At 38.8% G+C, this 15,280-nt stretch overlaps 2 protein-coding genes across 2 annotated transcripts in view; both read right to left on the bottom strand.

The window, feature by feature from the left end:
* Positions 1-15,280, bottom strand: part of LOC140562296 (cation channel sperm-associated protein 2-like) — a 47,120-nt gene that overhangs the window by 5,252 nt on the left and 26,588 nt on the right. The gene's annotated exons all lie outside the window — the stretch shown is intronic.
* On the bottom strand, positions 1,176-14,363 carry rhag (Rh associated glycoprotein). Its single transcript, XM_072687745.1, has 10 exons — positions 14,138-14,363; positions 8,718-8,901; positions 8,039-8,189; positions 6,966-7,113; positions 6,203-6,369; positions 5,927-6,064; positions 4,335-4,456; positions 3,917-3,990; positions 3,723-3,796; positions 1,176-3,136 (listed from the first exon to the last, which is right to left on the bottom strand). The coding sequence occupies exons 1-10, from the start codon at positions 14,322-14,324 to the stop codon at positions 3,062-3,064; spliced, it is 1,320 nt and encodes a 439-aa protein (XP_072543846.1). The 5' UTR covers positions 14,325-14,363; the 3' UTR covers positions 1,176-3,061.

Raw genomic sequence — 15,280 nt, 5'->3', positions numbered from 1 at the left:
CGTTCAAGGCAGTACGCTGCAAAGTCAGGTTAGGTTGGCCTTGCCTTTTGGGCTAGCCGCTGATTCCCCGGCCTCCCCCCTTTTGTACACAGAGCACAGCTCTGTCCTTAGCTTTGTATCTCCCCTTTAGTTCTCCCCCTAGTTTCACTCTCGTTCAGCTCCCTGCTCCTCCCAGTCCTGGGTTTGTTTTGTTGGCTGTCTTGTTTGTCACGTTTTGTTTCTGTTCATGGTTTTGCCCACCTTTCTACACTTTTTTTTTGTTACACGTTTCTTGTCCCTTTGTTTGGTGTTTGGTTTTGTTAATAAACCGTTTTGCTTTGATCTCCATCTCTGCGAGTGTTCATCATTTCAGGTCTGGCCTCACACGCCATGACAATTATACTGTTTTTCATCTAAAGTTAATAAAAAGTTTTAAAAATACTAATGAAATCCACATAAAAAATATTGCAGCCTAACTGATGATAATATTTTTTTTGCCAACCCTTATTCAGCATAAGGAACAATATGTCTTAATGTGTAGGTTTTGGAACGTGCAGTGAAGTAAGATCTACTGAAAGTTAATTAACTCTGATACAAATCATTATTTCTCATAGTTTCTTTGCAATACGCTTGGATGCAGCATGAAGCTGTATTGCACTGTCCTTGAGCTAATCTGAAGGCGACTGACTGACTCTGATGGAATTCATTGAGCTCCTGAGAGTGATCCATTCTTTCACAAATGTTTGTAGGAGCAGTCTCCATGTCTTATCATGGGATTGATTAGAACACCTGAATTAAATTATTTGGATCAGTGAATACTTTTGACAATATAGTGTATCTTTAGGATCGTCGTTGATAAAACTAGGTAAGGGTATTTCTCTGAGTAAACAGTGAAGCACTTTTGTAAGTCGTTTTGGAGAAGATCTTGTAAATGTAACCTTAAACACAAGGGAAATATTAGAGACTTCTTACAGCATGCAGCTAATACAGTCATTTTTCAGTCTGGACACAAAAGGTCATTAATGATCAGATTTACTCCATGTATGCTTTGTGCTGTGTGTGCAGTCATGTTGCACTGTATTCACCTAAATAAGGTTATGAAAGGAAAACGTGTGAGAAAGAACAGAGAGGAGAAAAGGGCTGCTGTTTTAAGAATGCCTATAAAAAAACTTCTCAGTAATCCAGACAAGACGATATTGTATAAAAAACATATTTATTAAAGACAGTATACATGCATAACATTTTTATACTTGTGGTTCTGCCAAGCGGTCTACATTTCCCTAAATGCACTGGTTGCTTGAGCATGTGATATAAAAACACAAACACACAGGCAATCAAACACTCAGATACAAAATGTTTCATATTAAGTCAGTCGCAACTCTCTCGCTAACTGGTGGGTGCTGGTCTTCGTTTGATTGTACTTTGGATGTTCTCTAAATCCTTTCACACAAACCAGAAGCAATTAAGCAAGAGTGAATGACTGTGTCCACATATTTTAAAGCCACAGTTTAGAGACAATGCAGATTCATACAATCCACCCCCCCCCCCCCCCCCTTACCATAAACGTAATCAGCAAAAGCATGGTTGCATTTTCAGTTTTGGATGGGAGCTAATGTGAGGCTATTGTAGCTAAGTAAGGGAAGTGCATGTGCAATTTGCACAGTACTAAGTAAATGATCACACTCAGCTCAGCAGTTGTTAAGATATCCAGTAGACTTGCGTATGCCATTTTGAGATTAATTAATAACTCAAAAGGCACGCTTAGTGTATGTAGGCTTTCAGTACATGTTAGCTACATTAGCCTCATAACTCCAGGGCAAAGATAAAAAAGTCAACAGAAACAGAATACACCAAGTCTAATGGACTACACTTTGAGTAAAAGTTTGAAGGGGTGTCAGTTAGACTGCAGTGTGAAATAATATAAGTAGACTGTTTAAAAATATCAACATAAACATAAAAATGTGACAGCTATTTCAAATATATATGGATGTAATACTCTATATGTTAGAATAATGTGGTCAGTTACAATTATAAACATTTGTACTATCTGCATATTAGCTTTAACAATGTGAAATCTCCTTTTCACAGGCATATCTTCTTCATATTAAATGATTTGGTCTGAAAATATAATGCAATTCTGTAGTGGAAACTGTGCAAAGCACCACTGAGGAAAGATTTTCCCTGATCCTCAGGCTATGGCTCAGAACTTCAGCAAGAAATAATGACGAACGTCATAGCCTACAACTATCCTCTGAAGAATTGCACTACAGCTTTAATGCTTAATTATTAGGATATATATTTTTAACTCAAAGAGATTAACCTGAGACAAGACAGTCCATTCAATGTGTGTTTATTTTGGGAAAAAAGTTGCAGACTGACCGTCTTTGACACTAGTTTTTAGCTAGTTTGGTTTGATACATTGATTTAGGAACTAGGTAACTAGTTGGGTCTATCTAGTTGAGATTATCTGGTTGGTTTTATTTACATGAGTTTAAGTAATTGGGATCAGATAGCTGGTTTTATCTAGATGGGTTTAGCTAGTTGGGTTATTTTAGCTAAATATTCGCTGTAGATGTGTTTAGCTAGTTGGTTTAAGATACTGTTGTGTTTAGTTAGAAGTTAGCTATCCATCAAGCAAACCTGCCCTGGCCCTGTAGGAGCCTCTTTGCACTTCAATGGCCACTCAGTAATGGCCTTGTGCAGACAGCTCCAACTCTGCCCTAACTAAATGAGGGTTTTATGTGAGATTGATGACCTTGACAGGTCGCATCATGCTCATAATCAGCTTGTAGGCCAGTGGGGACATGTTTACTGAGTAGCTAAATTTAGTTTGAATATTTTACACCATCTTGGAGTGTGTGTTTTTGTAAGGTTGTCCCAGCTGAAAAATAATCTAAATTAAAAGCATCCACACAAAGTAGAAAGTGGACAATTAATAAAAAAGCTTTAAGGCATTAATAAGTTTATAAGAGTTGGTTTAGAGATTGCTGGAGCTGCTCGTGAAGCGATGTGCTGATGGTTGAGTACCCTGAGTTGGTTATGGATTTTGGTTTTGTTGGTGTGTCGCAGCTTTAAAAGGTTTTTAGGGCTCGGCCTTGTTCTTTGAATGATCAGCATGAGCCAGACTCTCGCCAGCCTCCTCTTCCTCCTCAGGAACCTGCAGAACACACATGGGGCAGATTGCTTAAGACGAATGTTCACCTTGGAGGTCACACAGTCAGATGGTGTTAAAGGTACAGTTCAGACATGGATGTGAAGTACCAAAAATGTGAGTACTAACATCACTTTGTAGTTTTACACTGGATCTATGGGCCTAATGTAGCTAACAAGTAACAGAAGCTTTGCTGAAGGCATGTCTAAATCATCACACTCTTGCCTCAAATTGTGTGGAGTTGTTAAATGTCTCCCCCTGCTGGGGAGGCTCACTTAAGACCCTGTTTAGACTCTCAGCTCTTTCTGGTTTTCTCCCTTTTACACCACCTCCTTACATAGCCTATCTGGAACCCAATTATGGAGCTCAAATAAACCTGAGCTCAGCTGTGCTTTCTCCTGAGTTGAGGGGTTTCTCCTGTGTTTTGGATATCCCTTGGAATTTCCTACCTCCCTTGACAAAGAGTGCTAAAAAGCCCCAAATGAAATCATTCCGTGAATGCAACCTCCCTCAGCTCATGTGTTACATTAAGAAATCTCTAAAAGGCTTGCTTAGAAGACATTTATGGTCCTTTGGTTTATCTTCAGCTTACCTCCCAGTAGATGGAGTCGTCAAAGCAGTTCTGATCCGGTGGCTGCCCCCAGAATGGAAGCTTCATTATGAGACCTTATGGAACAAACAAAAGTCAGGGTTATTTTGTAAAGTGGTCTTGTATAGAACTCGTTTTGTCCACACTTGGGTGATGGACTCACTTTCATCCAAGCACTGACACATGCATCTACTTACCTGTGATTGCTCCTCCAACCAGGGCAAAACCAATAGATGAGGCCAAAGCTGCAGCCTGAGTGCCTGGAGTCACGCTGATGAGTAAACACAATATGTAAACACATTAAATATCAGGTAGAACAAAAACATCTCAGTGCACATAGTGAGTCGATGGTATAGCTCTGAGGAACTACCATGCACACCCATTAACCAGTCTATCAAGACATAATTTTAAAACCCCCAAAGTGTCTGATCCCATTGTTCTCTAAAACACTACAGTATTGTACTGTTATGGGGTGCACAGAACTCTTATTTTGAAGTTGGAATAGAGACAATGAAGCTTGCAAAAAGTAAAAGAGCCCGGTGCAACAGATTATTTACAGCTCTAAAATGTCATGTGTGTGTGTGTGTGTGTGTGTGTGTTTCTTTACTGTCTTACTTTTCTTTCCTTCCCAGTAGTGCAGCCACAATGCCAGCCAAGCCACCCAGAATGCCAGGCATGCCATGCAGGTTATGAACTCCACAAGTGTCTTGAATTCCCAAGCTGGATGCAAGGATGGGCTACAGACAACACATGGAAAGAATAGTAAAAGATGAATGTACTGCCCACTACCGAAAGTGCGCACAAAAACTGAGTGACAGGTTACAACAGCAGATGATCAGCTATCTTTCTCTCCAATGTAGTAATTTTCAATTTTCACCTGCTAGCTAGAACTCCCCCTATCACATGCTTCCATCCCTGGGAGAGTAGAGGCACTTTCTCCAGCCCAGGCCCAAATGGCACACTTGCAGTAGTCCTGCAGGACCACAAGGCTAAAGGGTGTCCCATTCCTCTCGATCTAACTAAGGGTGTTGACGAACACCTTATATGCATCCCTATTAATCCCTTTGGCATGGGCCGCTATAAGGTGGACTCAGGGTCCCACAGCAGTACCCTATTACCCACAATTCCCTTTTTACAGCAGTGTGTGAGGATCACAGCATAGAAAAAAAATATTTATGTGTACGTTAAAAGCATTTCTTGAACAATTAATCAGTTAAGTGTCCTAAAATACTTATTAACAATGATGATAAAAAGGTTACATCAGTTGTTCCACTCCAACAGTTGTTCCATTACTCTGTCCCACTTGAACACTTTTAAACCTGGCACTCTCAAGAACAAGCACACTTTAGGTGTGTATGTCGCTGAGGACCACAAGGCTCAGGGCATCATTTTGGACTAGGGATCCCAGAGACGTGAAGCTCTGCCGCATCTTTCCAGACTGCCACAAACACAATGCCATTGAGATCAACACGCTTGGAGGAAAACAATAACTGCTAATTCTGTTGTATCAGCTAACAGACGCCGGCACTGTCTAGCTTCACACTGAGTGATGGGGATCGTCTCTGGGATTCCTGGTCACGATTGGCTGTGGCATCACTGTTGATCAAACCTGAGATCTCCCACTTAAACAGCTGCACCATTCCGGGAGTCCCAGCTAAGATGGACTTAAGACTAAGTTGCCTTAGAATTTCTGAAGTAGGACCAGTATTTCTAGTTCCAAAACAACACATAGTTTATCTAAGCAGTCCTTCATTGCAGTAAATCAGGAGAGCTGCTGGTGGAACTAAACACATCGATACAGTGAGTTTAGAGAGAAGTCAGCAACCAAACCTGTAACTTGCTCTAGAGAGATATATGAATATGAATGTCTACTATATGTCTACTCAGGCTACATATGGATATATAGTATTCATAACTGTACAAGTACAGTTTTTACATCTCTCTTAGCTCCCTAAGTTTATTACTTTTAGTACTTTTTAAACTATATGATTCTTTATTCTATATTTTATTATTATTACTCTCTTGGTACTATTAATACTTGTTAACAGTCATAATGTCTTACTACATCTCAACAAGCAAATAAAGAGACTCTGATCTTGATTCTGAAATCGACAGGCTGTATTTTTTTACTTCCCAGTTAACAGTTTTAGTGGTTTGCCCTAAGACTTGTCCTGTGTGTGTATGTGTGTGTAGCTGACTGTGCGTACAGAGAGGAATTTGAAGCCAAGAGTGGAGATAATTCCTGCGCAGACTCCGATCACCATAGCTCCAAAAGGAGCGATGTTCATATCAGCACATGTTCCCACAGCAACTCCACCGGCCAGCGTTGCATTCTGGATGTGCACCTGTAATACAGTGTTTCAGCTCTTAGTAGTTATTAAGTATAAAAAGTATTCTGTAATCATGTGAAAGGCTAAATATTACAATGGAACACCTGCACTTTTATTTAAAAACGTGCAGAGGCCTTCATTCTTTCATCTTACCATGTCCAATTTTCCTTTCCCTTCCACCAGGCTGGAGATTGCATAGGCTGCCAGTGTGCATGCAGCCAGAGAGAAGTAGGTGTTAATGATGGCCCTGAGCTGTGGAGCACCAGGTCCAGCGATAGCAGAGTTAAAGCTAGGCCAAAACATCCACAGGTACACGGTACCTACAGGCACACAATAAACAAGGTCAGAATGAGGAAATAATGTACACAATAAATATCACAATTCATGCACTTGTACATATTATACTACACCCTGGTTTATTTTATTTATTCCATTTCATTGTTCTATGCAAACCTTTAGGGACTTTTTTTAAATGACAGGTTGTGCATCCTAGTAAGGGAGACTTCACAGAAAACAAATTAAAATATTAGATTATTTTGCACAGTTTTACAATTTATTTACTGAAATGAACAGACTGGGGGAATAAAACTGAACTGAACTGTACTCACTCGTCCATGTTTGTAGCATTTTTTGCTATTTATTCCTGAAACCTAAACTTCACTCCATACTGCCAGCCACTTCTACTGTTTGGTGCCCTTATGGTTACTGGTTATTGTTATTCGTTGTCTGGTGCACCATCTTGTGAAATCTACTGCTCACACATGCATTGGGTTCTCTTCTGTTGGCTTATTTATCATAACAGTTTGCCTCAATTAAAACTGCCAGATTCACATTTTGCCTAAAAAGTGAAAAACTGACCTAAGCAGTGATTGTCATTATGTAACTATGTAATGCTTTGTAGAGGTCATAGACATACCAATCATTGCAAACAGATCAGAGTGGTAGACCGATCCATCGTTGTCGTGGCCGTTTCGCAGACCAGGGCGGTAAAGAATGCGTGCCACTGCAAGCCCAAAGTATGCTCCAAATGCGTGGATGGTCATGGAGGCACCAATATCAGAAGCCTGTATACAGAGAAATATTTCTACATTTACATATTTATATTACCACATAGTTTTGCAACTAGTTTTTCTGCATTTTAATCAAAATATTTAATAACAGTGCTAACTGAATTCAACATACATGAACTTAAATACCATCGGAATATTCACATATCAATGATTTCTTTGAGCTGTTGAGTTTTTTTTTTCTATTTTAACGTCAAAAATATTTAACACCAACACACAACTCTTTAACTGTTTAGCATGATGGTGGTAGCAACTTATTCTGTTGCTGTTTTTAAACTGGTAAATTGCACAAAGTGGATGGAATAATAATGAAGGTGGACAACCTCCTTTAGCATAACCTCAAACCATCAAACCAAAAGTGAGGTCCATTCAATAATGGATAGGCCAATATGCTCATGGGTGGAGCATGGGCTATAGGGGGTTTGTAGATGTGCAGTTACTGGGACCCAGCTGAGCTTCCCAAATGGGCCATGTCATTACAGTCCACCTTATTTCACATGGGTCCCACCTAGTCCTCATGTGCAGAGTACAACCCAGATGGGGCCCATGTTTAACCCCTCCAAGTCCCACCTCATTCCAGTTGGGACCCTGGTGGGCATCTTTACGTTGGGCCAACATGGAACCCATGGCCAACGCTCACCATACAGGCCCCACATGGGCATGTTATATGGGAGATGTTTGAGTATTTTAGCCATGCTTATCTTAAATATATTTGTTTATTTTTTAAGCAGAGATATCCAATCAAAATCAATGGAGACATGTGGGATTCCAATATATTGGTATCGGAAAAGGAAACATTGCCATCCCAACCTATTCACACAGGAGACACAGGAGCTAAGTTTTACACACAGGTCCAGTGTTTAAACATTGTTCCAGTAACTCAGTGACTGAATGGATGAATGAATGAATCCACAGTACACACCCCCAGCATTCCAACAACCAAGTGCTCATTGACACAGAAGGTGGTGATCTCCAGCAGAGTCATGATGAGCAGTTGCACAGGACTGGTCTTTCCCAGAACGGCACCAAACGAGATCAGCACCGTGGCTGTGCTGAAGTCTGCATTGATCATTCTGTAAAGATAGGAGCTCAGGTAAAGGTGAAAGAAGCAACATTAGAGTCGGTTCAGTTTGAACTTCAGTTAGCTTTCACTTCCACATCGTCAGCTTTAACGACGCATCATCACTGGTTGGTTGGGAATTAATAGATACTGTCAGATACTGAATTAATAGATGCTGTCAGATACTGAATTAATAGATGCTGTCAGGTACTGTAAAGGGTTCTTTAGCAAAGTCTTCTTAAATGGTTCGATATACAGGTAGATCTATTTGGACTGGCAGACAAACAAATAATAAAAACAGATAGATAGATAGATAGATAGATAGATAGATAGATAGATAGATAGATAGATATGCAATGTTGGCCTTCTGATGGGTTTAAGGAGAGCACCCCATGGTCAGCCCATCTGTATGTGGGTCAACCTGAATTTCACTCCAGGAAAGTTGTCAAATTTGGCAAAGTTGCCAAATTTGGTAACATGGTAGGTAAGGAAGTTGGTAGCCAGATAAATAGGTAAGTAGGTAGGTAAAAGATGCATTTACTTGTCAACAGAAACTTTGATCTTCCCATCTTCCAAGTGCCAGATGTTCTGCAGGAATAAACCCCACTGCAGGCCGAAGGCAGCCAGCAGCAGGTTAATGCCCACACTGCTGAAACCATATCTTTTCAAGAAGGTCATGAGGAAACCAAAGCCAATGAAGATCATCACGTGGACATCCTGAAACACTTAAAGCACACAAAGAGAAGCTTTCATCAGGATCTTTCTCTGAGATTGGTAACTGAGGGATGGATATTTACTAATTTAGACACATTGCAGCTACTCAATTCTCAATAGCTCAAAAGCTCATGGAAGCCTGCATGACGTGAGCTTCACCTCACTGTCCTTTTCACTTCATATGACCCCATTCATGCTAAAGGAGCACCTTGTTTGTGATCAGTTATGGTTAATGACCTCTGCCAGCCACTAGCATTTGCTAAATCAAATACTGGACATTGTATGCATTTGTTCAGTTTCACCAGCAGCTCACCTGATTTACTTCAATGTAGGACTAATTAGATAAAGTTGGAACTTTAAAGCTTGTTTAAGGAGATGCCTTTACTTGTGTAGGAGGGGTGAAGTGGTGGAAGATCCACATTAACTCACAGGACATAAACTCCATCATGGTGCTGAAGATCAGAACTGATTGCTTTGCCAGAGACTTTAGACAATGCAGTGCGGATTTGAGTGAGGCACACTCCCAACATCCTCAGAAAGCTTCCCCAACCCTTACACTTGTTAATGAAAAATGTATCTCTCAATTGGAGGAAGCCAGTTCTGTAGATCATAGCATTTCCGCTCCAGACTTCACATCTGGTAAACTTATCACAACTGCTCACAACAATCATCCTCACGTCCCTATCAGGTTCAGCACTCAGAAGGCTAGAAATGAAGGCATTTAGTAGCAATGAGACAAATTTTAGTTTTGAGGCAAATGTACCTCATTGATTAGCATGGTGCTAAATACACATGTAAATCTTCACATTCTCCTTAAACCATGTGGAATAATAATTAATAATAAATAATAATTAATAATAATAATAATAATAATATTAATAATAATAATAATATTAATAATAATAATAATAATAACACTATGTCCAACCAACCAGAATGTAACACCTGAGATTACAAGCCAAAACAACAACATTTAGTTTTTAAATGTTAAAACAGTGTTTTCATTGTTACTGTACTCATCCTTTTCATGACCCTCGTCTGGAACAGCATCTCTATGCGAACTGCTCAGAGACAATTATGCTGAGATAGAGGCTCAGACTAAACAGGAAAAACACCACTTCAAAACAATTGCTTTGAGATTAAAAATGCTGAAATTCCATCCTTATCATAAATACAAGTCATGCGAGGAGAAATACAGTTTTAGGGCAGCACCACCCTGAAGACCCTTCCACACATTGTTAACTACTCAGTCTGGGCACTGGATGGAACAATGCAGAAAAGTGATCAGTTCCAATGTTGGAAACCTTTTGTGGTTGTAGATGTCAGACTCATTGTTCACTCTCAAAATGTCAGAGTGTTTTTTAGTAAAGGCAATGGTAAAACGTTTCTGAGAAAGGGTCTTTAGAAATAAGGGCCATCAAAAGGGGTCTAATATTATTAGAGTCGAAGAAACCTCTTTCCAGGGCTTTCCAGGTTAGCTACAGTCCTAGTCACATAAGCTACCTGAGGAATCATTCCTATGTTTCCATAAACTTATAAAAACTTGAATAATTGCTTTGACTGGCTTAGATTGCAAACTAGCAAAACAGCAGAAATTAACAAGCTTATACCAGAAATGTTTTAACATATGTTGTAATAAAATGTATAAAACCCACTTTAAACACAGTAACTGTTATAGTTTTTAAATGTTAAGTAAATGACAAAGTATTAAACTAAATAATAACAATACAAACCAAAATGAATTTCTTTCACATTAGCAGGGGTGACTTTGGACTTCTGAACAGGAAAAATTGATCTGTTGTTATCTGTGCACTAGCTAAAATGCTGGCTAGTCAGCTTCAGGTGCCTTCCATTTGATCTGTTTATTGATCCATTGATCCAATATTTCAGAATTCCAGAGCATTGCTGAAAGGCCAGGGGAACAGGCTGTGTAGTATGTGAACATATGCAGTCTGGAATAGTGCTGTCCAAGACCATTCTTAGAGCCATTTAATAACCCATGAAGCAGATCAGACGTACACTACAGGTGTGTTTTATGTATATCAGGCCTTTAGCTCCGTCTTTCATCCCTACAGTCTAAACTTTCGCTTATCACAAACCAGCAATCCCTTTTTGAACTGTACATGTTTTTTTTAAGCTTCCATTCATGTGTAAAACAACTCCAGATAAACACCTCTATGCGCTTCATTTGTTGCAAAATGGAAGGAGGGGTTTTTTTTGCTCCTGGTCTACAGAGTGACTCAATTACTTTCTATCAGCACTAATTTGGCACTTGATGACAAAGCTAATGCTTGTGAGCTTTTTGAAAACTGCATTCCTCACCCCCTTTTTCCTTCTTTGAAGGCCTAATCATTAAACTCTGAAAAGCTGCGTACAACCCCAATTCAGAGAGACTGACCACTACAATTTTCCCACAGCAATCCAACATCTGGGACCCACTCCCCACCATGGCCTTCTCTTTCATCTCTGCTTATCATCTTTTCCCTTTTTAGGAAATTGTTTATGCAAACAGGTCACCACGTTCATTCAAAGCAAAAAGTAATATTTTTATAAGGCAAAGGTATATTTGTACATGTTTAATGAGAAGTAGCTGCTTTTCATGACACATTTTTATTAAAATAAATAAAAAATATATAAATGTTTTGACACCTCTGGTCAAATTTTCTGTTAGTGTGAATAGTTCAGTAAATTGTGGATAAACTGCTCTATAAAATGTATAAAATTAAAGAACAAACATTCTTTTCAGCATTTTATACAAGATTAGTGATCTTTGAGGAAAATTTAGAGTAAACAAGGAAAAAACCCCCAAGCAAAAGTTTTTACACCCCATGCAATTTGATCTCTGAGCCAAGGTCTCAAACACTAATTCACCTGTTAGGGCTATGGCTTGTTCACAATAATTGTTGGGAAAGCTTTCAAATTTGTTTTGTATATACTATGAATCCTCAACAGTCAGCAGCCATGGCCAGAATATTAAAATATTAATGTTAATAACAACGTGTTTTCAGGTAGCTGGCCCCTTAGTTTAAAATGTATTTGAGTCCAATGAAAAAAGGAATGGTGACACTGAAGTCAGGAACTTTCTGAGAGAACTGCTTGTGCTGCTAGAAAGACCAATCAAAATCTTAAGGAAGATTTACCAGACTCTGGAGTGGTGGTGCACTATTCTACTATGCAGAGACATCTACCCAGTTCGATCTTCATAGAGAAGTAATTATAAGAACACATTTCCTGTATCCTCAACACAAAGATCAGTAAAAGAAGTTTTCAAAGGAACACCTAAAGACTGTCCTGTGGACAGAAAATAGAAGGAGAGAAAAAGGTGCAGATGTTCATTAAAAGAACACGTCTTCAACTCTTGGATCGATCATGCTTTGGGCTTGTGCCAACTACATACCAGCACAATTCAGGAAGCAAACATCACACCATCTGCAAATAGGCTGAAGATGAAAAGAGGTTGGCTTTTACAGCAGGATAATGATCCTAAACACACCTCAAAATCCACAATGGACAATGGTTTTAAAAGATAAATATATGGAAGCTATCTTATTTAAAATATTCAACAAAAACACCATGTTTAACTTTATGTCTGTTTATGCTTTGTAAATCAGGTCATACTTTACTTGCTTAGCTATTCACTGTAGAAATTTTGATCAGGGGTGCCAGAATGTTTGCATGACACGGTACATGACTCTGTTCTTCATGCAGAAATTTGTGTTCCAGTTGTGAAAACCTCAATATTCTGACTTTGTGTGCAACTTGAAAGCTAATCTCGCATGCTCAGATGCTCCCCACCCTGAAGCGGGCTGCTGTCCAAACAAGCGCCATCAGTGCAGGATGGAGATAAAAAAAAAAGGCAACTGTAACATTTACAACAGGATATCAAACACGCTGCCAAAGGAAGCTTTAGGAAATTCTAGCTTTGCTAGTTTTCAACAACTTAGTGTAATAAAAAGAAAGCTGTTGAGATGTTTCATCTGAAAGTCTGTTTAAAGCTCTATTTTAGGATTAAAGTCAAAGTCTACATATTTCTCCTTTTGTTGTGAAGTCTGCACTTATCAGTACTCAAACCTTTTAAAATGTTAAACCACCTCTGAGCCAGTCATTAAGTTTTAATCTGTGCCATTACTAAGGAAGATACTTTGATGAACATGAAGCTGAGCGTTGAAGATCAACACACCCAAAAGATTTTCACTGAAAAGTAAGAATTAGTAAATATTAATGTAAATAAACAAAAGAAAGCAAGGTGAACCCAAATATTTGACATTCTTGTGCAAACATCTGTGCACCCCTGGTCAGATGGCATATGTTGTTGTTTACATGTCTTCCACAGAGAACACACTTCTGCACATTGATTATTTACTGGTGGCATGTACGATTATGGTAAATTTCATGTTATTATCCACAACACGTCATTTGAATAGGAGTGCACAATTTTTTGAGAACCATATATTCTACATAGGCTTTCTAAGAAAAGGTAATAATTTAATAATTACAGGTGTGAAACAGTCAACTGTCCACTACAGTGTTCAATGTTCTCTGATAGGGAGATGCTAGATTAGATATTATTAATAATAAAACATTTTCTTACTGCAACTTTACCCACATTTGCAATAACACAAAAGTGATTTTTAGTGAGTTTTACAGTTAAACACTCATTTTTGCACACTGCACTGTACTGCACAGTACTGTATGTTCAAAGGTTTGCACACCACTGGTTGTTGATGTTCTAAGTGTATAAATGTCACATTCTTATGCACATTTAATACACAATTACTTGCTTGTTTACTCAATTGAACATATTGGGTCAAATTTTCCCATTTCCCATCATGTAAATGAGTGAATTATATCTAAAATGTTAAACAAAAGCAATATTTAAGTTTATTTCTATTTCTATTTGAACAAGGGTGCTTCTTTCACATACAATTCTTTTACTTAATACATGCAATGCAATATTTACGTAATTCCAATTAAATTCCTTAAATGCAATACTTGGCAGTTGAGTAAAAAATGAGCATTAAATGTTGTTTGATTTTACTGAGTAGTAACATTGTGTATCCATAAGACATTCTATGATTGTCCTTAAAACCATTGGTTTATTAAAGAGGCCATATGATAGACGGGTGAAAATCCATACATTTACCACACAACCATGCAAAACTAGGTCATCAACACTTACAGCAGCATGATCACAATGCAATGCTGCTATTGTCTATCGAAAGCAGAACTGTAACAGTAGGTACTTACTGGGGTACAGGGCCACAGGGTTGCTGTCCTCATGATGAGGTTTACTGCTGTTATCTTTGCTATGGTGACCTGAAGATTTACCATCATCATACACCACAAAAACTGTGTACAGGAGAATGGTGACAATCTCCAGTATCAAGGCCAAGATGGGAAACTTTAGCCTCATATTGGTAGAGTACGCCGGCATGTTGAGACACTGAGCTGTTCTCTCACACTTCCTCACTATCTGCCCTGCTCCTGCTGTGATCGGGGCAAAGGCTGAGGTGTGGTTTTAACTTGGCCGCAGGTTTAAGGATGACCAATGATAAGAGAGAGAGGCAAAGCCCCCAGCCACTCCCCTTACTGCCTCTTTACTCATGGAGGTCACGCTGCCCTCCTGTGTACACTGATATATACAAGAAGCAAAACAAGAAATGCCATTTTTGGCACCCCAAGATGCATTTATCTGCCCCCAGGTTTAATCACCAAGCATTTAAACTGAAATTTTATTAGAACTTAATCCCATAAGTTCTCAGTGTCATACAGGTTCCAGGTACGTTAGTCATTCTGGACACAGCTAATATTTCTACATTTTTCACAGCTCTCTGGCAGTGTATGAAATCTTTGAAACATCATAATGACTGGAAATACCGTTACATTTAGTTCACTTCATAATTATCTCATTAATGAAAAAACACTCAAACATGAAAAAAGCTCTCTCCCTATCTATCTATCTATCTATCTATCTATCTATCTATCTATCTATCTATCTATCTATCTATCTATCTACAGCTCTCTATCTATCTATCTATCTATCTATCTATCTGTCTATCTATCTATCTATCTATCTATCTATCTATCTACAGCTCTCTCTCTATCTATCTATCTATCTATCTATCTATCTATCTATCTATCTATCTATGGTCTGATGGTCACTGGCTGTTTATTCTTTATTACCCCATTCTGAGTCAACTCTAGACTCAGTTGTTCTGAAAATCTCAGCAGTTCTAAAAATACTCAAACCAGCCAGTCTGACACCGACAGTCATACCACACTCAGAATCACTGATATCACATTTTCCTTATTCTGATGGCTGATGTGAACATTAACTAAAGCCACTGGTCCATTTCTATGCACTGCATTGCTGCCACATGATTGGCTGGT

Source organism: Salminus brasiliensis, chromosome 1 (assembly GCF_030463535.1).
Source record: "Salminus brasiliensis chromosome 1, fSalBra1.hap2, whole genome shotgun sequence".
Classification (NCBI taxonomy): Eukaryota; Metazoa; Chordata; class Actinopteri; order Characiformes; family Bryconidae; genus Salminus; species Salminus brasiliensis.
This window is presented reverse-complemented; position numbering and strand designations above follow the sequence as displayed.

What these genes read in the sequence shown, in the direction of transcription:
- rhag (XM_072687745.1), bottom strand. Translation starts at nt 14,324, where the DNA reads ATGCCGGCGTACTCTACCAATATGAGGCTAAAGTTTCCCATCTTGGCC. An exon ending in TGGTTGTTGGAATGCTGGGG is followed by an intron (nt 7,114 to 8,038) that starts GTGTGTACTGTG and finishes CTCTGTATACAG; the next exon opens with GCTTCTGATATTGGTGCCTC. An exon ending in GGAAAGGAAAATTGGACATG is followed by an intron (nt 6,065 to 6,202) that starts GTAAGATGAAAG and finishes ACTGTATTACAG; the next exon opens with GTGCACATCCAGAATGCAAC.